The 26546-nt window shown below is 48.0% G+C and overlaps 1 protein-coding gene across 15 annotated transcripts in view; it reads left to right on the top strand.

Annotated features, from left to right (window-relative positions):
• Nucleotides 1-22323, top strand: part of LZTS3 (leucine zipper tumor suppressor family member 3) — a 121599-nt gene extending 99276 nt beyond the window's left edge. For 4 of the 15 annotated variants that reach the window (XM_039541846.1, XM_039541839.1, XM_039541849.1 and 1 more), the window contains 4 exons: nt 11736-11840; nt 14916-15404; nt 16590-17420; nt 19047-22323. In XM_039541846.1, the coding sequence (XP_039397780.1) occupies nt 14955-15404; nt 16590-17420; nt 19047-19757 (1992 nt within the window). In that variant the 5' untranslated portion in view covers nt 11736-11840; nt 14916-14954 and the 3' untranslated portion in view covers nt 19758-22323. Of the gene's footprint in view, nt 1-3257; nt 3341-8235; nt 8383-9159; nt 9443-11223; nt 11245-11735; nt 11841-14915; nt 15405-16589; nt 17421-19046 lie in introns of those variants that run through there. The other 11 variants (XM_039541853.1, XM_039541854.1, XM_039541855.1 and 8 more) reach the window with 8 other exon arrangements.
• The last annotated feature ends 4223 nt before the right edge of the window (nt 22324-26546 follow it).

Raw genomic sequence — 26546 nt, 5'->3', positions numbered from 1 at the left:
CTGGAAGCTGAAGCCAGACACATTCAAATCAAAAATAAGGCAGTTTTGTAACAGTGAGGGTGATTAGCCCTTACCAAGAGAAGTGGGGGAGTCACCATTTCTTGATGTCTTCAAATCAAGACTTTCTTGAAGAGGCTTTAGTCAAACACGAGTTACTGAGCTCAGTGCAGAGGCAACAGTGAGATTCGAGGGCCTACGGTACACAGGTCAGACTAGATGATTTTATGGTCCTTTCTGGCTATAAACTCTGTGAAACTTTGCTTCTCATGCAGCATTACTAGTGGTAAAGCTTCTACAGGCCAGGTGATGCTTTCAGATTATGCCTTTAGTGACACCTGTGAAATCCATTGCCTTCCCCTGGGAGCTGGCGTGGATGTAACTGACTGGAATTTAGTAAAGAATTCTGTTGATGACAGAATAGGATCCAGTTTCCTCTCCCTCGAACCACACTTCAATCCAGAGACCAGGCCCAAACCACCGTAATCAGGTTCTGATCCAAACTCTCCCAAAGTTCAGGAGAGGCATGTTCTATCTGGGGTTTTGCCTTAGTCAGCTATTCCTCACCCCCAGTTTAGAACCAGGTCCAATGCCTATTGAAATCTGTGTGAGTCTTTCCGTTGACTTCACTGGGCATTGGATCAGGCCGATAGTAACTAAGCTTGAGCAATGATGGTTCGGGATTTGCTCTGATTCAGCTCTCACCATAATACTGACTGATGAGCACAGCTGGAATGGCATGCAGTGAGTGCACGATACTCTGTCATCCCTGCATACAGCAGGCTAGTAAAGTAGCAGTCGCTTGGCTATCTGCAGGTGTTGTACATGTCAGCCATGTGTTATTAACGTTGGGCGGACCCAGTGGAGATTTGTCAAGGTGTCGCATTCTGTACAAAAACCTGAGAGCATTAAAGAAATGAGGCCTGAATGTCCCAGCTCTGCAGCCAGCAAGGAAGGCGCTTCTGCGAAATACGGGAAATAGCCGAGCAGCTTAACTCTTAACTCTTCGGCTAAACTCCAGTGCACCCTGTCCTGGAGCATGGATGTGTGTGTGTGCTCCCTCTACTCGATGGCACACCACAGTGCTGCTCCTTGACACATGAGGGCCCATTCCATTGGAATAGTAGCAGGACTCTTTCTTTAGCTGAAATCTGGGACTATGCATCATTGGAGCTAGAGGTTGTAGCTTCTCTTCTCCATGTCCCAGGCGTACAGTTACCTGATGACTCATGTCTGTATCCTGTCTGCTAGGAAGTTTACACACACACACACACAGACACACATTCTACTGGCCACTCTCCAGTCCCACTGATACCACTAACTGTGCTGGGGAAAGAGGGATCTCAGATTTACATGGTGGCTTTTAAGGGCATTTTGGCAGGAACAGAGTAAATTACTTTTCATGATTTTTAACTGTTTCCTCTCCATCATTTGTTAATATTGCCCTAGACTCTGTTCTCTACTAAATCTGTCCTCTTCCATATAGTAATCTATCTCCCGCTCGTCCCTACACTTCTGTGTTTCAAATGGAGCTGAAATTAACATGGCCCTTTCCATTTAACATCACTTACTTTTATTTCTACAGTACATCATCATGCCAGAATGAGCCATTGTTCCTCCAAGCAGAACAACGCTCTAGGAATAGTGTCATCTATTTAATTACTGCTGTAGAACCAACCGAGGAAGCACTAAATATTATGTTTATGTAGGTCCTACAAAAATGTGGCCAGGGGCGGCTCTAGACATTTTGCCGCCCCAAGCACGGAGGGTCCGCTGGTCCCGCGGCTTCGGCGAACCTCCCGCAGGCGTGCCCGCGGGAGGTCCGCTGAAGCCACGGGACCAGCGGACCCTCCGCAGGCAAGCCGCCGAAGGCAGCCTGCCTGCCGCCCTAGCGGCGACCGGCAGAGCGCCCCCTGCGGCTTGCCGCCCCAGGCACGCGCTTGGAGCGCTGGTGCCTGGAGCCGCCCCTGAATGTGGCCAGCATGCTTATTGGTAATAGAATGTTTGATTTAAAAAAAAATCTAGCTACTGAGAGCCCAGAGAACTCTCTCCATTGATTATAACTATTATTAAAATGGAGCAGATATTTGACCTTCAAATGCCCTTTACGACAACCCTATTCTTTAAAAATCAAACAGGGACCCCCAGGCTTTTGTGCTGATGCAAATTCACTGAATTTTTCAGGCTGGTTATTAGAATTTTGTATTCCTGAGATAGCAGGTTGATTCCTTTCAGCAGTTGGAATGGTACCGACGCTAGGTATGTCTCCCAAATGATTGTAGTTACAGTGTGAACAATTGACCTACTAGATCAGAAATAGTGAGGTCTTTATAATTTGGCCTAGTTCTCTGTTCAACTGCTTATCTGAAAGCTTTTTTTAAAAATGCAAATAATTATAGACTTTGCAAACAAATTTGGCTAAAGCAGGTCTGACTATACAAGAGTAATCTAATCAATGTTGTTATTATTGTAGCACCTAGAAGCTGCAGCTGAGATTGGAGCTCCATTGTGCCATGCGCTGCACAAATACATAGTGAGAGACCATTGCTGCCCTAAAGAGTTCATGAGCTAAATAAGCCAGAGGTTGGCAATAAGAAGTCTGATCATCCTTAGTTCACAGATAGGAAACTGAGCCATAGAGAGGTTAAGTGACTTGCCTACAGTCCCACAGTGAGTCTGTGGCAGAGCCAGAAATTGAACCCAGCTCTCCAGAGGCCCAATCTAGCATCTTAACTACAAGATGATATTTCCTCGCCACTTTTAGAATTTAAGGCACTCCTACTGCAGCGATGGGCATGCAATATATTCCCAGGCAGACAGAAGGGTGATTGTATTAATTAGATATTGGGCTGGTAGGATGTTGTTAGGGCCATCTTTTCTATCACAACTTTAGAGAGTTAATTTGGAGTCTGTGCACTTTTGCAAAAGGATTTGCTGGGGAGCCCACTCCACTATAATCCATCCAGACAAAGGAATTCCTCTCCAGCTTTTACTGAACACACAAAAAGAGTTCAGATTGAAATACTCGGAAATGAAAAGTTAGATCAACATTCATTCTGGAAAGGTTCCCTTGTCCTCCTTTTGTGTTTGCATAAAGCCTTTTAATCCAGGTTTTCATTTAAAGCCCCTTGGTAACCAAATGCCCTTTTGGGGGAGGGGGTGAAGAGCTAGTTCAATATTGATTTTTTGGCTTAGTCATTTTTGTAGGATGCATCCTGCTGTTAAGATAAACATAACACAGGAGTGAGGATTGCAGTGAATGGAAAACCTCTCTCTCCCTCCCTCTCTCCCCCTGATGCTTGGTCCAGTTGTGTGCTACGGATGGGATACAACACAGACACAGGTCAGTCGCTAACAGGTTGCTTTGCCCTCCAGGCCCGGTCTTGGTTCCCAGTCTGAGATGACTTCTGGCTGGTATGTTCTGATGCCCTTTCACCTGGGTCTCCCCTGCATCACCGTAGGGTAACTCAGACTATTTCAGGCTGCCATCGTGGTATAATGGAGGGAAGTCCATTCCAAAGTGGGCCAAGCTTAAACCCTATTAGGCAGAAGGGACAATCTAAACAGACAAGCAAAATGTTATGGGTTGTAGATTTGTAGATTCCAAGGCCAGAGGGACCATTGTAATCATCTAGTCTGACCTGGATAACACAGGCCAGAGAACTTCCCCACAATCATTCCAAGAGCAGATCTTTTAGAAAAGCATCTACCTGCCCACTCTTGTTTAAAAACTGCTGAAAGGAATCAACCTGCTATCTCAGCACAACATAGTTCAGAGTAGCATTGGTGGAGGGAAGGGGTCTCACTTGGGCACCTGAAATCATGGCCAACATTTCCAAAAGTGGCTTCTAACAGCCATCTAACGTTTTGAAGATGGGATAAAAAAAAAAGAGAAGTCTAAGAGGAGGACAGGTGGTCTTGTGGTTAAGGCTCTGATATAGAAGCAGTAAATATGTAGCTAACAGCTATATCCCAGTAGCTTTTGAGAGGAGACTAGAGGAAGGTAGAAAGGCTGTGGACTGAGACGCCGGAGGCTTGGGATCAGTTCCTGGCTCTGCCACAGACTTCCAGGGTGACTTTGGGATCTCTGTGCCTCAATTCCCCATCTGTTAAAGGGGATGATCATGCTTCCCTTCTCCCACCCTGGGCCCGTGTTCTCTGTTTAAATTGTCAGGTCTTTGGTGCAGGGACTATCTCTTAACGTGTGAATGTACAGTGCCTAGCCCAATGCAACTCTGGTCTCAGATATCGCCTCTAGACTCTGCTGTAGTATCAGTCACGGACCCTGTGGTTACAGCAGCTGTCCCTATGGATCTGGGGTTTTGTGCAGCCCCCGTGGCATGGCGTTGGGTGTACATGAAATGTGACTGAGAGTAAGCGCACTAGGGACCCTCGTGAGAATGTTTTCCAGCCTTTCCTCCTTCCGCTCAACCAAGAGCGAAGTTTTGTGACCACTTTCTCTCTGGGGAGCTGCCCTGCGGAGGGAATGTGCCAGCTGGGCAGTGGTCAGGCTCCCCGGGAACTGGCTACAGCCGAATAAATTCCGTTTAGCCGGACGACAAGAACCTGGCATAGCCCCAAAGCACTAGTGAGGGGTGTGTATGACGTGCCGATGACAGACACCTGCCCCCAAGCTGGTAGGTTGGTTCCAGCTGGTTTTCGTAGCTCTGTGCTATACCCTGCAGGACCAGGCCTAGGAATCGGGTGTTCGTCCATTCGGGAACAAAGGTCCTGCAGCCTTGGCTCTGGAGGAAAGGGGCTATGTGCCTCTGTGGCATGTTCCTAGTCCTGTCCCTTCCCAGGGGCATCCCGTTCTGCTCGAGGGATGCTCACAGCCAGCAGCACCTCAGTCTGTAGCAGAAGAGTGGGACCACATGGATCCTCTTCTACCTCCCCCTTCCAGATTTGCCTCTAGATCTGCAGTCTTGATGTTAAATGGCACAAGAGACTTTTTCATGTCATAGATATGAGAGCTTGACTAGATGAACATAGTAGGCAGTATAAATTATGGAGGCACCACAGCACCCCCATATTTAGGGTTGCCTAGAGACGTACACCAAAAAGAGGCTTTAAATTTCTTTGTTTGAATAATTTAGTGCAACTTCCCTAAACATACAGCACTTAGGGCCCAACCCTGCAAAGATTTAAGCGTATACTTAACTCTACTCTTGTGCGTAGTCCCAGTGGAGCCAATAGAATACCTCACATGAGTAAAGGCAAGCATATGAAGAAGTCTTTGCAGGATCAGAGAGTCTGATCCAGCTCCAGTTAAGTCAATAGCCGTCTTTCCATGTACTTGGAGGGGTGTTGGATCAGGTCCAAAATGAATCTACAAGTAACTCTGTTAATTAGTTGGAGTTGTAATCCATTATAAATTACCCTTTTTGAATTTTTGAGTGGAGTGAGTCCAACTTTTTTTCCCCCTCCCATTCCTCATGCAATTAAATGGCTGATGTTTGAGATTTAATAGTTAATTTACTGCCCAAGAGACTGTTTGGATGTATATATTAGCAAGTTTGCTAGCTCGTTATGGCGCGGCCAATGCCTGTCTTAATGTAACTCACAAACCTCTTAATGATTTGACAGAGTTTTCTTTAGTCATACAGTAGCCTTGTCCCTAATTATGTTTTCCTTATAATTTATTTTGTACAGTAGGAAGAAAATTGTATATAGTATATTTATGTGTGACTTTTTTGAGCAGGTTCTATAAAGAAACATGGGATTAAATAGATAGATGATATCCGGGTAGCCTTTAACGGTTCAAGTAACTTTTTTTCATTTTTGTAGACTGCACATGGTTGGATAAAAGCTCAAACTTTTTACAGTCTTTGTATGAAAAATAACAAAAAGAATTAGCTAAATTACAGTTTAATGGGCCATATCCTCAGTTAGATCTACACTGATTTACACCAGCTGAGGATCTGGCCCTAGGCTACTAAAGGCAATTTAAGATCAGATATGTCCTTATTGCAGGGGTAGCGATAGGGTTATTTGAGTGCTGATGAGGATTTTTGCATGTAATGGTCTGGTATGCCTGAACTGAGAGTTAAGCCTTGCATCAGAATTGTTTATGTAACTTCTGCTTGTGAGTTCCATATTTGAATTCTGGGTTTTGTTAAGGCTGTGTTTAATGGCGCTTCTTTTGAAGCACTACACTGGAATTGAATGAAGTTTTTGATTGGTTAATTGTGACTTCTCTGTTGCCACTCAAGAAATGCATGGTATGCAACTGTGGAGTTTGACAATTACAAGGACAGAGTTCTCATCTTCCTATTCCAATAGCACAGTCCCCCTAATACTTGTGTTAAAGGGGAATCCTCTGCAGCTATTAACAGTATAAGGCCCATGACCCACAACTGAGCAGTTCTTATTCCGTCCACTAGAGGTCAGTGGTATACCATCCCATTCCTGAGCATATTTAAGGCTTTATTGTATTGAAATACCATAGACAAAGAAGCCTTCTGTCCACTGTTCTCAGCAGATGTGAGCAAACTCCACTGAAGCTGACACCAAGTTCATTAAAAAGCCATTAGCCTCATGAAATCTTTCTTTTTTTTCTCCAGCAAATATTTGTAATGAAGGCAAAAGTTCTCTCCTCAGTGACAAACATCAAAGCTGAGTTGCATGAAGGTCTGGGATAGTTGAGGTAACCACCCCAAGATTCATAGGCTGATCTGAAGCTTATCTGAGCCTCTCTGCTTAAGAAATCAGGTTGGGAGCCTCATGTGAACTCTGTTTCTGTTTTTTGCCAGTGAGGTAGGGAACACTGCAAGAACAGCATCTGTTATGGTATTTAATGAGCAGTGTGTTTCTGGGAAGGACTGTTATACGCTCATCTGTGATCCCAAAAGGAGACAAATCAACCAAACAGGGCCAAAGAGTGAGGTAGGTAGTTTTCACCGCAGTCTTCTCTTCATGGGACTTTGTCTGAGGAAGGACTGAGATAAAAACTGACCTAAAATGAGAGCTGGTCTTTTTTTCAAACCAATTTTTTTCCCCTTAAAAAAATTTTGTTAAAAAAAAAATTTTTTTGCAGAAACAGTCAACATTTTTGAAGTTTTTCAATTTCTCCGTGGAACATGAAGTGCTTTTTATACTGTTTTCAAAGTCTGGTTGCTTTTGTTGATGGCCGTGGTGGGCTGGCTCAGGGGGTTGCTTCAAGGACCCACTGTCTTTTGGGTTAGCTCCTGAGCTGGTGTAAGCTGCCACAGCTCCTTCGACTTAATGCTAGGACAGTTTTTACACCAGCTGAGGATCTGTCCCTTGTCTCTGATGCCAGTTGGAAGCCAGCCCAGGATGGTGGTAATTGAAAGTGGTGGCCGTCAGACTGGTGGCTTATAGGGGGTCAGGTAGTGGATCTCAGGACAGTTCTCGGGGCAAGTGTTCACGTCACAAAAACCATCGCACAGTGTTAGCAGTCTTGGTAGAGAGGCCAGGGCAGGACTCAGAAGAGAGCCATATAAGTACCCGGACTGGTAAGTCAGGAATGGGCCATGGGCCTGTGAGGGTGGTCCCTGCAGGGCAGTGTGGGGCAAGCTTTCAGTGTCTGTGTTAGACATTCCCTGGCACAAGAGAGCCGCCTTGGGGAGTGTTAACAGTCTGCTCCTTTCACCAGCTCTAAATTGACGCACCATTTTTTTAAAAAGGATAAAAGCGTCTCTCCGGTTACTTCATCTTGCCCTCAAAAAGTCAGCGTAAATGTCACCATGCAATTTACAAAGCTGATAACACTAAACTGGATTTCTTCCCCGAAACCCTGCTCACTTGATAGAGAACTTTGCATCGAAGTCTGTAACATTCTCTGCCCTGGCCTAGCACTGGGACCTTTCAGTCACTCGGTGATATCAGCCACCGGCAGCTGGGATACCATAAAGGAGAAGTGGCGTATAAAGACCCAAAATCCTCCAAAGTCATTGAAATAAAGATTACTCCTAAACACACACGTAATTAGCTGAATGAAAAGTCTTCTCTGATTAGCATAATCCTCAGGCACAGAATGGGATGAGTTTTATTTGAGCCAGTTGATTTTTTACGCATCACTTTCCTGGGTGATCGTGACAAACCAAGTCTCTGCAGTGCCTAGGAAAACGGCTGGATTTACTGTCAGGCAGAGCTCTGTCATGGAGTTCCTAGCATGTTCTTCCTCCAGGCCTTATGTGATGCACAGTGAGCTGGATGCAACTGTTGCACAACCGTGCAACCTACACTAACACCTTGTGGTTGTTTGTCCCCCTCTAGTGGCTACACCATCTGCAGAGGCTTATGAGTCAGCTACTGCCTCAGCTCACCCTTCACTCCAGTAGTAGAGGCTCATGCTTTTAAAGCCAGAGGTCTTGGGTCGAGCTCTGCAGCAAGTCAACCTGGGCAATGATTACACCAGCACATGTGAGTGAAGGCTGATGTGCACTGAGCAGCAGCAAGTCTCTAGCCCCACTGCAAAGGAGTCAGAAGCACACAGGGTGAAAAAGGGGCATAGAATGGAAGTGTCTGAGGTGTGATCCTCCTCATGATCGTGTGGCATCCCTCTGAGGCCTAGCTTCTGCCGCTGGTCTGGAACACGTTGGTGTCCGCACAGCAGTCAGGGTCCCCAGCACTCTCCATCTTCATCACTGCTGACACGTTGCATTCTTCACTGACCCTGGGCATAGTTGGGTCCGGAGGGGGCGAGAGGAGAAACGTGAATACACTTGGGCTCTTTCATTTCATTTATACAATGGTTTGTGCCTTAACCGCGCAGTGTCCCCACCCTGAACTGGCAGGGCCACCTCGAGTGCGTCTACACTGCAGTTAAAACCCTGTGGCTGGCTTGTCCCCAGCTGACTCGGGCTCAAGCGAAGGGGCTGTTTGTTTGCAGTGTAGACGTTCAGGCTCGGACTGGAGCCTGGGCACTAGGACCTTGTATGGTGGGAGGGTCCCAGCGCTTGGGCTGCAGCCTGAGTCCGCGTGGCTATACGGCACTTGAACAGCATCTTAGCCCAAGTCAGCTGGCACGGGCCAGCCGCGGGTTTTCAATTGCACCCTCAGCTTTCGGTCGCTAAACTGGGACAGCCAAGGGGGCCGATGTTCTGACTGGTCTGGAGGTCTTTTGCAATGTGGGCAGCTGTCCACTGGACTGGGGCTAACAACTCATTTGACTCTGGTCACCAACCTGTCATCCCACAGGCACCACTTAAAATCCCTGACAACCCCGGTGTGAAAGAGTTCCTGTCCCAGGACCCATCCGCTGAGCCCTTTCTTGCTCAGTCAGCTGAGAGCTCTAGCTGGGAAGAAATGAGGCAGTGGTTTGTCGGTGTCTCGCTTTGCGATGATCTCATCTGTCGGAGTTTGTTGCAGCAGCAGCTGCTAACCACTATTTCCCAGCAGGGCTTGGCAGGCACTTCGCTACCCCGGGCTCATCAAGCAAAAGAACAAACGAGTAGAGGAGCTTTGGAGTGTTGCCAGCCAGGTGCATGTCGCCTTACGCGCCTCTCGCTGTCGTTTTGGCATGGAGTTGCAGCTCTGTTCATGTGCATGTGGTACTGGCCTTAGCACGGCCGGAGCAACACAGAGCTGACAGCGCGCCACGAGGGTGACTGCTCACTTACAAACACCTCTGACTCCCACTCCCTTCCCTGGTAGCTGAGCATGTGCTCCAGGGAGCTGTGGGGAGAGGGCAAAAGCAGAGCGACTAGCTGGAAAAAGAAGGCCCTAATCTTTAGTGCTATCGGTGTGAAAGTGAATGGACACAAGGCAATGAACTGCCACATATACTACCTGCACCAATATCTAGCTCATGGGGAACGCTCCCATTGACTTCAGTGGAAGTGCCTGCACCCAGAGCTACCCCCGTGCCTGCACCCAGAGCTACCCCCGTGCCTGCACCCTGAGCTACCCCGTGCCTACACACAGCCCCAGCTACTCCCCTGCCTACACCCTGAGCTACCCCGTGCCTACACACAGCCCCAGCTACTCCCCGGCCTACACCCTGAGCTACCCGGTTTCTGCACCCTGAGCTACCCTCTGCCTACACACAGCCCCAGCTACTCCCCTGCCTGCACCTTGAGCTACTCCCTCACTTCACACAGCCCCAGCTACCCCCCGCCTGCACCCTGGGCTACTCCCGTGCCTGCACACAGCCCCAGCTACTCCTGCCTGCACCCTGAGTGGTTTTAAACTTGTTGAAGTGAATGCCCCCTTTGAGTTATATTTTTTGATTATGTCCCCCCACATCCCAGAAATGCTCAGTGGCCAACTGAACAAGTCGGGGGTGCAGGTGATGCTCCCTCCCTGCTGTGTGGAGCTGGCTTGAGCCCCACCAGCTCTTGCCCCCCCCCCATAGAAATAAAGGATGCCTATGCCTAAGGGTCCCCCCCACCCCGAGTTCCCGCTTCTGCTGGGCCCTGGTATTTGTATAGCGTGTTGAGGGGGGCCTCAGCAAGAAAAAGGTTGAGAACCCCTAGACTAGATTGTACCATTATCTGATATGTTAAAATAATAATTTCCCTGGGAGGATTCCCTGGGGACCCTCGGTCTTGGGTGCATTTCAAGTGGCACAAGATGAACCCCTGGCCTAAATTGTTGCTAGAGTTGGAATATTCTTCTGGAGTGAAGCACTAACATTTCCAGCAAGTGGCACTTCATAGAAGCATCTCTGACAAGTGGTGCGGCTTGCTGTCTTGATTAATGAACGTCTTCTTCAGGCCTTCACCCTCCTCCTCTGCAGCACAAGTGCTCCTGGCAGACCAGGGGTACTAGGAGCTACATTTTAGTCATAGCCTTTGGTAACATAAGAACAGCCAGACTGGGTCAGACCAATGGTCCATCTAGCCCAGTCTTCTGTCTTCCGACAGTGGCCAGTGCTAGGTGCCCCAGAGGGAATAAACAGAACAGGTAATCATCAAGTGATCCATCCCCTGTTGCCCATTCCCAGCTTCTGGCAAACAGAGGCCAGGGACACCATCCCTGCCCATCCTGGCTAATAGCCATAGATGGACTTATCCTCCATGAACTTATCTAGTTCTTTTTTTTAACCCTGGCCTTCACAACATCCTCTGGCAAGGAGTTCCACAGGTTGACTGTGCCTTGGGTGAACAGTGACAGCACCTCACTGCCTGGCAGTCACATTGAGGAGTGGGAATTCTACCGCTAACCTTGTGTCACCTCCCCTGTCCAGGGTTTGCTGTTTTGAAATATATTCTGCCTGTTGTAATCTCAGACTGGATTTCTGTATAGGAGCTGGGGATCTTTTATTTGCCTGAAGCTATGAGGGTGAGATTATTTACAGGAAAGACTTGAAGCTTTTACTAACAGGACACAATGAGAGACTGACCTGAACCAGAACCCCAGATCGGAATCCCCGCATGCCTTCGTACCCTTACTCGCAAGAGCACAGGGTTAAAATATGGGCAGGGTACAGGTTTGAGCATCATCGTCACCATCATGCCGTTGGGAAGCTTTTAGCTAAGCCCTTGCCCCATAACGTGACAGCCTTTAATATGTGAACTGGGTCTCCCACCCAGCTCACCGCTTTGTCTCGTGTGCTTAGGTGCACAATTCTGCTTACCTGCCCTAGGCAGGATCAGGCCCAAGGTGGTGTAATTTGCAGGGCTGTGGTTTGATCAAGTCACCTTTTCAGAGCAGAGCCCAGGGAGGGTGATGGCAACGCAAAGGGCAAAGTCTCTAGAAATGCAGTTGAATAAAAGAAAAGTCAAAAATCATGGACCTTATTGTAACCTTTTATTTTTCTATTCCATTTTTAGTGCAAATAACCAGACCCGTGAGTGTGCTGTGATAACAGGGGACACTTGGGAGCGTAGGAGTTGCTGTATCGCAGCCGACCTTTAGACCTAAGCTGGCTCGCCAAAGTAAATAAAACCGCTTGTCCTATTTTGCTTGGGGGAGGGCTAACCTCACAATGACACCCTGGGAGAATGAAACCTTCCACTGAGACCCCCAGCATGGTCTGACCCTTCGTGTCACCGAGCTGCTGTTAACGGATCAGACTCGCATGTCACTTTCCGTTGAGGATCTCCAGGATGGGTCGGCATCATTATCTCCACTGTAGGGACTGGGAACCTCTCCAGGATGCCCTGAGGTTTGATTGCTGTACTCCCTACAGCCAGTCCACATCCACCCACGATCAACACAGGGTTTTAACCTGGGAAACCTAGAATTGAAGACCCCTGCAACAAAAGACCGGCCTTGCCTCTCTCTCTCAGGTGTTGCAAGGTTTAATTGCAGGCCGGGCCAGATTCTCAGCTGGCGTAAATCAGCACAACTCTATTGAAATCAGGTGTGGCTGGTTTGCATTAGCTGAGGATCTGACCCAATATTTGTAAAGTGCTTTTGCGATCCTTGGATGAAAGATACTATGGAAGTGCCAAGTATAATTAAGCTCTTCAGGCCTGGGACCTTGTCGTCTTACTGTCTGCAAAGCTCCCAATGCGCCTCTCGTGGGACAGAGCCTGAAGTGCTTGCTCAGTGCATAGTCAAGCAAAACTTGAGGTGGGTAGGAATTTACCGGTTTGAAGAAACGAGGCAGGCCCTTGGGATTTGATCCAGTTTCTATTTTGATTAGTGTCTCCCTCTTATTTCTACCACCTCCATTTCCCGTCATTTTGATTGGAATAAGCATCTGCTCTTGTTAGCCAATGACCAGTCGGGTGCGTATCATAGCTTGCAAAACTCTTGGCAGTGCTTTTGACAGGCCCCGCCATGTTCAGACCGAAATCCAGGGGCCTGATTCTGCCCACTCCATGCCTTGCCCACTCCATGTCGCCGTTTACACCTGCGGAAGTGAAACACGACTTCTCAGGTGCACAGAATGAAGAATTCAGGCTTGGTAGCACATTACACCCCCTTCGTACAACCATGAATGACTACGGTGACTGTAACGTAGTGGAGAATTGGTGGCTTTTCAGTGGAAATGGGATCAGTGTCTAGGCCTGAATAACAGCATATAATTCTATAAAGTCTGGCCCAGTAGTCATAGAAGACAATGAGATTCTTTCCATTGACTTTGATGGGATCAGGCCCAGATTATTGTCACATGGCTCTCTCTTCCTTGTGACTTTTCTTCTTTCCTCGCATTCAGAATATTGGCCTTCTCCTCTAATAAACAACCCTCCACAGCTAGTAATGGATCAAATTCTCCAATAATAACCAGCAGGGTGATCAAAATAAAAGAATTTCTTTTTTTTCTTAATTGAAATGATTTCATCCTGATGAGGTGCTGGATTAAATTAAACAGGATTGAATTAACTAGTGATTGAAATGAATAGAAAACGGTGTCTTCAGTACCTGGTTGAGTCTGGGTTGTGATGTCCTGGGGTTGCACCTCTAGATGTCTGACCAGGACCATAACCAGAGACTGAGGCTAAAAAGTACGTCCCAGTCTTTACACTGACCCTACCCTGCACGCACGCACACACACACACACACACACACACACCCCGGTGCATGCTGGGGCAGAACTTTGGGAGCACAGTTACCATAGTTTGGGTGCTCGTGTAGTACAGACGTGATCAATAAAGGTCATAAGCTAAAGTTTCAAATGACTAGTGATTTTGGGTACCCAACTTGAGACACTTTTACAGAGGGCCTGATTTCCATACAGTGCTGACCAAGTGCCCTCTGAAAACCCAGCCCGTTTAATGTCCCTCAAGTTGAGGACCCAAAAAATGAGGGATCCAAAACCACTAGTTGTTTTTGAAAACACAAGCCACAGTTTATCACTGCAGAGGCTCAAAGCCTTGATTTAAAGAACTCCAGTGTGACCTGGGATGTAGCCATGAGGTCACCTCTTTGGCCAATCACTTAGTATGAAGATGTTCCAAGTGAGATGCCTGCATTGGAGAGAGGATGGAGATGGACTCCTGGGGCTGGAGGTTCAGGACTGGTGCATCCACACCTAAAACACTCTGGCTACATTTAATGCTGATAAATATGAGGGAATTCAGAGGAAAGCCACACAAATTTTTACCAGGTTGAAGAAACCGACATAGGAGGAAAGAGGAAAAGAATTAAATATCAATAGCTTGGCTTTGGCAATATCGAGGAGAAACAAGATAAGCATCTGAAAGTGTATGAAGGGTAAACAGCCAAAGGGGACAGGGCTTGATTAGGGTGATCAAAGGGAGAATGTTTAGGGATAAAGAGAGTGAAAATTTGTAAAGGAAAATTTTAGTATGACTGTCATGGGGGAAAAGCTTTTTATTCCACAGCCTTCTACAGCTCACATTTAGCCTCTCCGGGGTGGTGGTGGAAGTGCCATCACTTAGGACATTTCAAACCATACTGGAGAATTTACTGAAGGGAACAATTCCACCCAGGCCCCGTGATGGGACCTCCATGGAGGAATGTTCCATCTCCAGTGACTGTATGAGGTTATTTTGACCTGAGAGGTATTGCAGCAGTGATTCGGTAGCTGGATCACCTTAAACCTATCAACCCCCAGTAGAGTGGTGTTCGGCAGCGCTGCAACACCTGCCTGCTACAGCACATTTCCTGCTCCTCCAGCTCCAGTGAACACAGCCCTAAGATCCCCAGATGGAGAGGAACCAGAGCAATTCTGCTGTATGGGGCTAGACAGAGTTTGGGGAACCTATGCGGCAGGGCTTCCTGCATGCTCTTGCCCATAGAGGCACACAGAACTGGGCAGGGGAGGAGCAGAGTCAGTAGATCTGCTGCTAGTGGAATCCACCAGCCATTTCCTCCCACAGGAGAAGCAGGGTCTCAGCCGTCATGGGAGTTAACACGGTCACAGGAGCAGGTGCAGAGCAGTAGCTGTCCCGCTCCGCAGGCTGGCAGGGGAGTATTCCTGCCCCAGCACACACAGCCCATGTGCTCAGAGACTCATTTGCTCCTGTGTTCAGTGCTGAGCAAAAGGGAGATAGTAAATAAAGGCAATCCAGTAACACTCTTCTTTTCCTCTCTTTCAGTGCCACTGACTCGTGCCTCAACTTCACCTCTGAGTTGCCATGGCCAAGTTAGAGACTCTGTCTGTTCTTAGTGACTCAAGCTACCAGAGCCAGGACACTTTCCACTCGTTTGCCTCCAGGCCCTCTGAATCTGCCTCCCAAAACACTATGGGAAGCGTGGGCAGCGGAGTCGCCAATGAGCAAGAGTTTGCGATGAAGAGCGTGGGAACCAGGACTCAGAGCAGCAGCAGGCAGGCTGATGGCTCGCGGAATGGCTATTCCACGCGGGAGATCTCTAACCGTTACTCTGGGGAGGAGAAGACTTACAAGTCAGAGAAGACCTCTAACTCCCTCTACATCAACGGGGACTTGCGCAAAAGTGAGAAGATGAAGACAGACATTTGTGGGAACGTTACCACCAACAACGAGAAAAACCTGCCACCTCCTCCCCAGTACAGAGAACCCAGTAACCCACCAAAGATATTGCCAGTCTCTGGCAAATTGGACCAGGTAAGAGTCTGTTATACCTTGGTGCCCTGTGCCGCTTGCAAGACGTAAGTCCAATGGTGCAAATCCAGACAGTGAAGTAGAGAGAACAGGACAGGTCTTGGTCTGTAATTCTCAGTGGTCTCAGGAGTCTGAGCAGAGTAAAACTCTACCTTCTGGGAACTCGTGGGATTGGTAATGAGTCTTTCATTGCTAGGCTACCCAAGTCATGGTTAGGTCCAGATTTTTAAAGGTATTTAGGCATTCTTAACATTGCAATGCCTCTGTGAGTTAGGAGCTGAAATATCATTTTCAAAAGGGATTTAGGCACTAAGGAGCCTGTGCAGGTGGCACATATGTACTCCTCCATGTAAAGAGCGTTGGCTAGTGGCAACAGGGAAGCTAGACTCCGGGCTGTGAAACCCTGGACAAGTCCCTTCACCTTGCTGTGCTGAACTGATATTTGAAGTATTTTGAGATCCTCCAGTGAAAGGCTGTATGTGGGTCCAATCCAAAGCTTACTGAAGTCAGTTAAAAGACTGACATCAATTTCATTGAGCTTTGGATTGGACTTTATCAGAGCAAATAATTGCCATCACTAACGGTTTTTTGCATACTAGTCCCAGGGCTTACTTTGGTTTTCAATAAAGGGGGGTATATTCCTTTTAAAAACACACCCTTATTGACTAAAGAAAAGTCTTTCAAAACATAGTCTGACACAACAAATAGCACCCTGGAACTTGAAGATAATGCTCAACAAGGAGCGATTTCTATCTGGGCTGTCAAACAACTCCGAACCATGGGAGGATAACACCTTTTTCTCTTAGAGAGAAGAAAATGGTGATCACCTGAATAGAGTGTAAAAGGATGATGATAGGCTCTTGGAACAAATCCTGATTCAGTTCAGTCTCAGAGCGAGAGAGATTGAGAGGGGGAGTGGAGTGCTTTGAGCACAGCGCTGGCAGTAGTTACTCAGGATGTCTGTCAAATATGAAATCCAAAAATCTGCCGTGTCTTTTAAAGTTGAGCAGTAGAAAACCATGGAGCCTGATTCTAAGCTGGGGTAAGTCAGTGTTGCTCCACTGACTCTAACAAAGCCTATAGAGTTACACTGATTTACCCTAGCTCTGGATCAGTCCCGTTATCTTTTGTGTATTGTTACAAAGCCTCCTGGCTCCATTTGATGTGTGATTCTTTTTTCCTTTGCAGAGCAATGAGCCCTTAGTTAGACCTTCAGCCTTTAAACCAGTAGTTCCTAAAAACTTCCATTCCATGCAGAATCTCTGCCCGCCGCAGAACAATGGAATAACAGAGAACAGAAAGAGCTTGAATCACACCAACAGCAATAGCCCGTCTGCAGGCAAAAGCGGACTGGAGAAGACCAGCCTTAATAGGACTACAAACCAAGTGGGAGGTCTTTCCGATTCCGGCCGTAACTCTTTGACGAGCTTGCCCACTTACGGGACGGGCTACAGTCAGCACGTTGGCCCAATGAGTGCTTCAACTAGTCACATAAACCGCATTGGCACAACCTATGTAGATAAGAACATAGTAGGATACAATGGAATATCTACCTCAGACAGTGGACGGTCTTCAAGCAAGAGTACTTCTTCTTTCAATAGGCTCAACCATCTGAACGAAACAATGCCTTTCCATTCCCCCTCGACAGATGACGTTATCCAGGACCTGGAGGACAGGCTGTGGGAGAAGGAGCAGGAGGTCCTGCAGATGAGAAGAAACCTGGACAAAAGCGAGGCTGCCATCTTCCAAGTGTTTGAGGAGAAGCAAAAGATCTGGGAACGTGAAATGGAGGATCTCAGGCAAAATTATGCAAATAAACTGCAGCAGGTCTCCAAGAAGGCCCAGAGAGCTCAACAGGCCTTGCAGCTCCAGATCTTCAAGCTCCAGCAAGAGAAAAAAAAGCTCCAGGATGATGTGGGGCAACTTCTCCAGCAGCGAGAAGAGCTGGAGAAAAAATTTGTGGCTTTCAAGAAAGAACAGGCTGAGTTTCTTCCCAAGATTGAAGAAACCAAGTGGGAGGTAAGGGCCCAGCCAAATCCCAGCGTTATACTAGTTACACCAGTGTCTGGGGAGTGAAAGCATCAGTCCATGCTAACACAGATCCCAATCCAGCAAAGCACTGAAACGCTAATTTCAGGGGGGCTTCTCACATGCCTAAAGCTAAACACATGATCAAGTGCTTTGCTGGATCAAGGCCCTAGCAGCAAAACATTTTGTTAATCGAGTACAACAAAGAGACCAAACTCAGATAAAATCCTCCATGCAGAATGGACTGAAGGATAGTTGCTCAAGCAATCTGGGCATGAATAAATAATTGCTAAACACCAGAGATTAGTAGACATGTTGGCTTGTGGCCACAGCAGAACAGTGGGACCCCAGCCTACTGGGTTCTCTTCCCAGCCTCCCTTAAGTCTCTTAAGTCATAGAACCTCTCTTTGTGCCTTATTTTCCCCAGTAGGATGAAAATCCCATAGAGATGTTGTGAGCTAGGGTTCATGAAGCATTTTGGGGTCCTCTGATTTTAGAAGTGCATGAACTGGTGGAAAGAGAAATGGGGGTTCCCATTGTGCCCATTTGCCTTTTATTTCTGTCAGCATCTTTTACCTTATTCCCATTAGCGTCAGAGAGGTTGTGAGGATGGCACAACCACCATCAATAACTGGTGCCAATTATTATTATCCTTGTTACATCCAGATTTGGAGGCTTCTTCTTATCTGTTCTATGGCATGTGGTAATACAGCCGAGGCTTCATCCACACACCCAGTTGCTCTGAATTAACTAAAGCTGTGACTCTTTTTAAACCGATTTGTAGTTAAACCTGTGCAACTTTGTACATGTACTCTCTTTAGTTGGGTTAAATCTGGTTTATATTGGTTCAGCTGGTAGGTGGCAGCTAAGCTGATGTATGTCCGGTTTAAACTGATGTGTGTCCACATAGGGGTTTGCACCACTTTAAGTAAATCCGTTTTTAAACCAATTTAAACTAAACTGGTGGAACTTCTGTGTTTAAACAAACCCTTGAATTCACAGTTCAAATGCTTTGTTTTTTAATTTATGAGAGAGAGAGTTGGCAGTGATGCCTATAGTGAAGGCTTCCTACCACTTTCCATTATCAGACCCAGTTTTCAGTTGCTGACACGTTTACCAAACTTGAACATTTCAGGCTGAAATTTTCCATTCCTGGTCTCTGCCTCAGGCTGACTATTTTTAGAAGTAAGTTTCAGCAAACATGAGTCAGCCATTTCCAAGAACAAAGTTAGCCAAAAGGAAGTCGTTTTGCCAATGTTAACATGTTTGCCCTAATCAGGGTTGCCAACCCTCCAGGACTGTCCTGGAGCCTCCAGGAATTAAAGTTTAATCTTTGATTAAATATTATGTCATGTGATGAAACCTCCAGGAATACATCCAGCCAAAATTAGCAACCCTAGCCCTAATGTTTGGGTTTTTTTGAAGAGCTCTATCACCTCCATGCACTGGAGTGGGAACAAAAATATTTGGAAGGGGGATAATTCTGGGATCAAGGAGTTCCCCCCCCCCCCGCTTACCCTACGAAAAGCCTCTCTGATTCGGCCAAGTTATAAGCCACTGAAAATTGCCATTTGCACATGTTGCGCTCTTGTGAATAGCTCTCACTTGCTCTTCCAGGTGTGCCAGAAAGCTGGTGAGATCTCACTCCTCAAGCAACAACTGAAGGATTCGCAAGCTGACGTCTCTCAGAAACTGAATGAGATAGTGGGGCTGCGGACTCAGCTCAAAGAAGGTAAGACCTTCCTGAGAGAGAAGGAAGAGCAGATCACCACCCTGAAAGACTCCTACAGCTCCAAGACTGTCAACCTGGAGATCTGTGAGAATGAGCTGCAGAGAAAGATGAATGAGGTGCAGATGCTAAGGGAAAAACTCAATCACTGTGAGCTGGAGGTCTCTGGCCTGAAGCAGACACTGGCCAGCATGGGGCACCATGGCCATTTCAATTCAGAGCTCACCGAGAAACTAAGGGATCCGTTGGCATGTGAGAGCGATGAGGCCAAGATGAAGCGCCAAAACGAGGACAATGTCATTGCCCTGAAGAAGGAGGTTGAGCGGCTCCAGACAGAGCTGAAGCTGGAGCGACAGCAGCGAGAGCAGCAGGTGATGGACTTTGAGGGGGAGCGGCGCACGTGGCAGGAGGAGAAGGAGAAGGTGATCAAATACCAGAAGCAGCTACAGCTGAACTACGTGGAGATGTACCAGAAGAACCAGCTCCTGGAGCAAAAGGTGAATGAGATGACCACCAAGGCCACCAGCCCGCCTTACACCGAGGAGAAAAAACCATGGACTCCATCCAGGCTGGAGCGAATAGAGTCCACTGAGATCTAACAAAGGTCGATAAAAGTAATTTTTATTACTGTGCATGTACTACCTACTCCAGCCAGTGATCTTCCTAAGAATAATGTGCTATTTTACCAGAGGTGTGAATGCACCGAACCCCCCCACCCTTACTTTCTTCCTCAGTGCTCTGTAAGTAAACTAACCGTGGATGTACATTGTTATACTATTGATGATGCTACATCAGTTTCTCCTAGTACAGCTAGGAAGGGCCCAGGGGCCCTTTAGGAATCTGCCGTGACTGTTACTTCTCTATATGCTGCCATCCCTTCCACCATCGTCAATTCCCCTGCCCTCTGCGTTTGTTTGTTCCCCCCCCCCCCCCCGCGCATCAGTTCATGCAGCAAAACAGTGCAAAGTGACAGGGTTTTTCAGGGCATTTTAGCCACATTGGCTAATAGAGCAAAGCTCTTGGGATCCGAAGAACTGTGCAGTTCAGCACGTCACAGTATCGATGATACTTGTCTGACAGCCTAATCCAATGAAGTCAGTAGGAGGTTTGCCATTGACTTCAGTGAAACCAGGCTTTGACCCTATTCAAATAAGTCTCTATAGCAAATGCATCGCTAACAATTGCCAAGGTCCATGATGTCACTAGGGGTTAGAATAAGCCAGTTGAGGTACAATGAGCCAACACCAACCGCTGCCCGAAATGAACCGAGAGTTGCATTTGAGGTTCCGAAAACATGCTGTGCTTTCGCTTTGCTATTTACATTCATGTCCCCTCCTGCTTCTTGGCAATGATCAGGACTAGAAGCAGAAATGGCAAATGGGAGCAAACCCCAGAATAAGGAATTCCCAGTAATACAGGCAGCAATTCCCCTTCCTCAGGAGAGATCCCAGAGGACAGAACTTTGACTAAGCTTCAGAGAAGCATTCAAACTCCTTCCACATTTATCCAAACCAGAAATGAACCTGTGGGGGACGCCAGGTGGCGACACTATCCCATTCCCAAAAGAAAGGTGCCAGGGTTGACTTTCCTCTTGCCGTTGTTCCCTGTAGAGGTGATCTAGTTACAGACGGGCCTCAGGAAACCACCCACACATTTGCAGACTCTGCTGTGCTAGTGAACAATCATCAGCACCATGGATAGATGTGGCAGGAGTTAAGACCCTAGCATAGGAAGTAACTTGGGCCCCAGTTCAACAGAGGACCCAAGCACTGGAACGGGTTACCTAGGGAGGTGGTGGAATCTCCTTCCTTAGAGGTTTTTAAGGTCCGGCTTGACAAAGCCCTGGCTGGGATGATTTAGTTGGGGTTGGTCCTGCTTTGAGCAGAGGGTTGGACCAGATGACCTCCTGAGGTCCCTTCCAACCCTGATATTCTAGGCATGTGCCTAAGATCCATGCTGAGTGGGGGACGCAGGAAAATCCTAGGGGCCCAGGTCTGCCTGCAGATGCGGGTGTACAATTGCCAAGTCTCACACCTGGACCCAAGGGCAGCATTCAGCCATAACTGGGCCTGATTCTGTCTCCTAAAGATGTGTGTCACCCTTCCGGAAGTGTAAAGAGGTCTTCAGGTGGGACGCAGTGTGAAGCAGTGGTGTGCGGGAGGCTCCATGTAACTCAGGAGGAAGCCCAGTGTCCTTTCCAGAGGGAGAGCTAGAAGGAACAAAGATGCACAGGGTGTCGAATGAGCAGCGACACAAACCCCTACACAGTGATTTCAATGAGAGTTCAGGCCCAAGCATGTATTGAGCGAGAGCGGCAGGACGAGACCGGCTCAGCGCGGTGGAAAAAGCAGCCGAGAAAAGACATGGAAGCTGCTCGTTTTCCATATGTCCCCTCAGCTGAGCTCGCACTACGAGCTGGTGGCTCACAATTCCTCGGGGGGGTTGAACTTTGGTTGGGATTTAAAACATCTTGGGGAAAGCCCAGGATTCAGCAAGCAGGGCTCACGGGAGAAAGGGGAAACTGACCAGTTCTCAGGGAGTTTCAGTCAGTTGTTTTCCCTTTGAGCAGGCACCAGCAGTGACCAGCACGGGCTACGGGTGGTGCTGGTGGATGACAATGGTCGCTGTTGCTGTACAAGTGAAGGCTTCTCGCAGGATGACCCATCGCAGCCTGTGCTGGGAAACAGCAATTGAGCGTGAGGGCGCCTCAGTTTCCCCCCTGCTGCTCTTGTGCTAGGGGAGGCAAAGAAAACATATTGCATCCGTCCAGCAAAAACTAAAGCAAATACCTGTGAAACTGGCTGTCCCAGAGACGAGCCCAAGCCAGCTGCCTCGCAAACGGTGTTTGATTGATGGCCAGATGGCACTGTCCTGGTCTTGGGGTGGGCTGTGTTGGACAAGGAGTAGGCCTGGTGCTTGGAGATGGGGTGCCCATACTGAATATACAGGGTGGGCCTGGCGCAAAGCGCCGTGGAAAGAGTCTCATTGACTTAACGGGCTTTGGATGAGGCCAGAAATCAGTTGCTGCTCCATTGAAGTCAGTGGAGTGACTCCAGTAGAACATCCTTGTGAGAGAGGAGTCAGACTCTGACTGTGGGCCCTGTGTCCCAGTTACGGGAGCGGAAGCACTTATAGCAGGAGGAAGATTGACGTCAGTGGGAGCAAGATCGGTGGCAAAGCTCCCAGTCATATGAAGAGCAACCTTAGCCACCGTCATCTCTGTCTGTAGAGCCAGGACGGCATGGGAGGGGGCGTTGCTTCCCAGCCACCGTCCGTCAGCAAGGGCTTCAGCTGGGCGCGTTATTGCATTCCAGTCTTAACAATGGATGAGACCTGGCACTAGCGTTGCAAGCTTGATGTCTCGCTTTGCTGCCCATTTGTAATGGTGCAATTGTGTCCCTGCTCAGGTCTCCAGGTGCCGATCGTTAATCCGCCCCCAGACAGGCAGCAGAGTTGGCAATAACAGGTGCTGCTTGAGGGCGCAGAGGGCTGAGGCTGTGTGCGCAGAGCAGCATGCAGACACCAGAGGGTAGAACTCGGCTAGGACATTGGCGTGGCAGCGCCTGCCAGTTGTGCTGCTGTTAGGCCTGGTGCTGTTTCCAGGCCAGGGCGTTGTTTTCCCTCCCCGGTGCCTGCAGGTACAGTCAGAGCAATTCCACAGGCAAATGTTCTGTGCACCGGGGGCGGGAGGGTGTGTGTGTCTAATTTGCATACCCAGTTGTTGGCCTGTTGGAGCCATACCTGGGCCCCGTGGGTCTGCAAATGCCTAGTTTGTGTGCAAAGGCTGAATTACGTGTGTACAAAATTAGGCCCTGTTTCTGTCATTTTAAATTAGCTGGGCCAGTTCCTCCGCTGGCGTAAAGCAGAGTAACTCCCTTGACTTGAATGGAGCTGGCCACCCGGCTACTCTGTGAGGGCTGGATCCTGCAAAGTGCCGAGCACCCTGAGTCCCCGTCAGTCAGTGTGAGGGGCTGAGTGCCATAAACTCTCACAAAGGGATGGTGGGGGCCTGTGTGACCTGGGGCAAACCCTCTTGCTGGGCCTCAGTTTCCCCATAAATTAAACCAGGATAATCATCCTTCCCTACCTTGCAGGGATGAATTTATTCCTGTTCACAAAGGGCTCTGAGCTCCTTGGGTGGAAGGGAAAAGTGCTGAGCAGCTACAAATATTTTTAATAGATTTCAGACCAACTTTACATGTAATTTTTCAGGCCATCATTTAACGAGACGATGTTTCAGGGAACAGTATCTGCACTCCCAATGGGATGAGCTCCAGGTCCTATTAGATCTCCTGCATTACTATGGGTGAAATTCTGGTTCAAATGAAGTTGATGCAAAACTCCCACTGAATTCAGTGGAGCCAGGATTTCCCCCTGTCATTCTAAAGGGCCCCAATCAGCCTTTGAGAATGTTCACACCCCTGATGTTCACCTGTGTTAGCATCAGCTGGCAGTTCCCATTGATGCCATCCAGAGAACCCTTCTACCCGCTCAATGTATGCCTGAGATTCCTACTGATGCTCAACAAGCACAGAACGGACTGATTGCAGATTTACATGTTCTGCAGGCTTGAAACATTCCCTAAATAACGAGTGATCTAATCAGATCAATAATAGGCCTCCTGAAAGCTCCATAGTATGTCTCCACAGCAAAGAAAATCCCGCTGCTGGCCTGTGCCAGCTGACTCCGGCTCTGGGGGGTTCAGGCTGGGGGGCTGTTTCATTGCTATGTAACATTCTGGGCTTGGCCTGGAGCCCAGACTCCAGGACCCTGTGAGGCTCCCAGAAGTCTACACAGCAATGAAACAGCCGAGTCCCATGAGCCAGGGTTGGCTGGCACAGCCACAGGTGTCTAGTTGCTGTGTAGATGTACCCTAGGTGTGTCCCAGAGTAGGGAGGCCAACAATCCATGCATTAAAAAGCCCCTAAATGCATATTTATCCAATGCACGGTAGCATCCCAGATCTTGGCAGTAAAGAGGGGGATGGTGTGTTTTAAGACCTCCCTTAAAGTCCATTGTACGCCATTGAGGCAGGGGTGTGAGACGATTCTGGGCCAGAACCTCAGCTACTGGAGTCGGAGCTAGACCAGCTGAGGATCTGGGTATGTTCAAGTGACATTGCAAAGGGAAATCAAAGGAATAGCTGAACCTTCAACACTCCACGGCCCCTTCCTTAACTGGCTCTGTTTTCTATGCAAATTAGCCAGACACTTTAACAAGCCAGACTTGGCAAAGTCACCATTTCTGCAGGGCGATTGTGGTGCGAATTGCTCTTTGTGTATGACACCCGCCAGGGTGTTGCCATTCCAAGAGGGTAGCTGAGGGCCCCCTTTTGAGGTTAATTACCCCGTGAATCCTGTAGGCAGATGTTTTGCCAAAATGCCGGCAAGTGCACAATTCCGTTCCTTTCCTTTCTCTGAGTCCCCACCAAAACTGTTGGGTGATAAACGGACTCATTCTGTTGGACGCACTGCCGATTTTAGGAACCACAGAGCCACTTAAGGACAGGGGAGGGTGTTGTGCAGAGAGTTTCCATCTTACAAGTGAAAGGTGCCTGTTCCCACCCCTCTGGTCATGTGTCATTACTGTTCTTCTTGCAGCTGTGTCACCTTGGATTGGGATCTACTGAGATCTTTTGAACTATGCAGCTTTGAGCCTGCCATTCCTTTGGTGGGAGAGCCGCACCGAATACCCGAGGTGCACTCGGAAGTTAGGCTGGTGATTCAGTAAAGGGCGTTCTTCTTTCCCAGGTCAGCACTGAGCTAATGCCCCAGCGAGCTGCCGGAGGTGCCTCTTGCGGGTGAGTTGCCAAGCAGAAGGTTCTGATCCTTAATGACTCCATTGAAGTCAGTAGGGCAGATCTTTGGCTTGTGAGCATCAGCATAACTTCATTGCCGCAGAGCCCCAGACTTACGTTAGCTGAAGATTTGGCTCAAATGAGTCACACGTATAAGGGAAGGAAGAATCGGATCCTTTATTTCTTTGTGTGTTTGGTTTTCTTCCATGATTTTGCTTCTATTGCTTTAAGACGTCACACCTGGGTTGCTTTGGCTCATCTCCAGAGCAGCAGGTGTGTAATGGCTTCACAGCCGTACGGGAAAGAATTAGAGATTAAAACTGTGCACCTAGCAATGCCCAGTACTGCTTAGTTTCCACCAATCAACTGACCGGCGATCAACCACATCGCTGCAAACAGACAAGCAAACAATAGCGTTGCTAGCGTAAAACTGTAGGAAAATCACTGACGGTTTTCTGTGTGTGAAGTGCTTATTAACTGAAATAGGAACTGAATCATATACTATATGCTGCTAAGTGATACAGAGACAAGTGTACTTGGATGTAAATAACGGTCTAGTTCTGTATATATGATTATTAAACAAAACAAAAACAAAAACCGCTGTGACTTCTATGTGGGTGACTGGGATTGGCAGTAAGAGCAGAAGTCATTTTCAAGAGCGAAGTTCTGGACTACAGCCCTGATCCTACAAGGTGCTCAGCATCCTTAAATCCCCATTGACTCCAGTAGGAATGGGGGGTGTTCTCCATCTCCCTGGATCGGGCCCTTGCTGTTCTGTTTATCTGTTTGTTCCTTCTGCCCATTGATAGTCCTGTGGGGAACCTGAGATGCTGATGTCCTGTTGTTGCTTTGGTGTGAGCCTTCCACAAAGCCCACCTAGGCAAAGCCATGAAGCTCCCTCCATTCTTCTTCTGAGACTTGGATGCTCAGAAGAAATGCCCAAGAGGGACAGCCTCTTAGGAAACCCACTGTTGAACTCTGCCACCAGCCCTATTACCCCATCTACCTGGCTTCAATGGCCATGAACATGGCTAATGAACCAGTATGTGCCAGGATTTCCTTCTGCTGAGGGCACTTTATAGCTTGTTTGAGATGATGAGCCCTGGGCCACCATGACCAAAGGCCGAGTTAGGGTGTTTGAATTACGGGTTTGGAACTGTTTCCTTCATTGTTTCCTTCATTATTCCTTCAATAATTCCTGGGATTATTTAGTCTACAGAAGAGAAGAATGAGGGGGGATTTGATAGCTGCTTTCAACTACCTGAGGGGGGGTTCCAAAGAGGATGGATCTAGACTGTTCTCAGTGGTACCAGATGACGGAACAAGGAGTAATGGTCTCAAGTTGGAGGTTTAGGTTGGATATTAGAAAAAACTTTTTCACTAGGAGGGTGGTGAAGCACTGGAATGGGTTACCTAGGGAGGTGGTGGAATCTCCATCGTTGGAGGTTTTAAGGTCAGGCTTGACAAAGCCCTGGCTGGGATGATTTAGTTGGGGATTGGTCCTGCTTTGAGCAGGGGGTTGGACTAGATGACCTCCTGAGGTCCCTTCCAACTCTGATATTCAATTATTTCAAATGGTAGACAGTGCTAG

The sequence above is a fragment of the Mauremys reevesii genome, linkage group 5 (assembly GCF_016161935.1).
Source record: "Mauremys reevesii isolate NIE-2019 linkage group 5, ASM1616193v1, whole genome shotgun sequence".
In the NCBI taxonomy this organism is placed as follows: Eukaryota; Metazoa; Chordata; order Testudines; family Geoemydidae; genus Mauremys; species Mauremys reevesii.
This window is presented reverse-complemented; position numbering and strand designations above follow the sequence as displayed.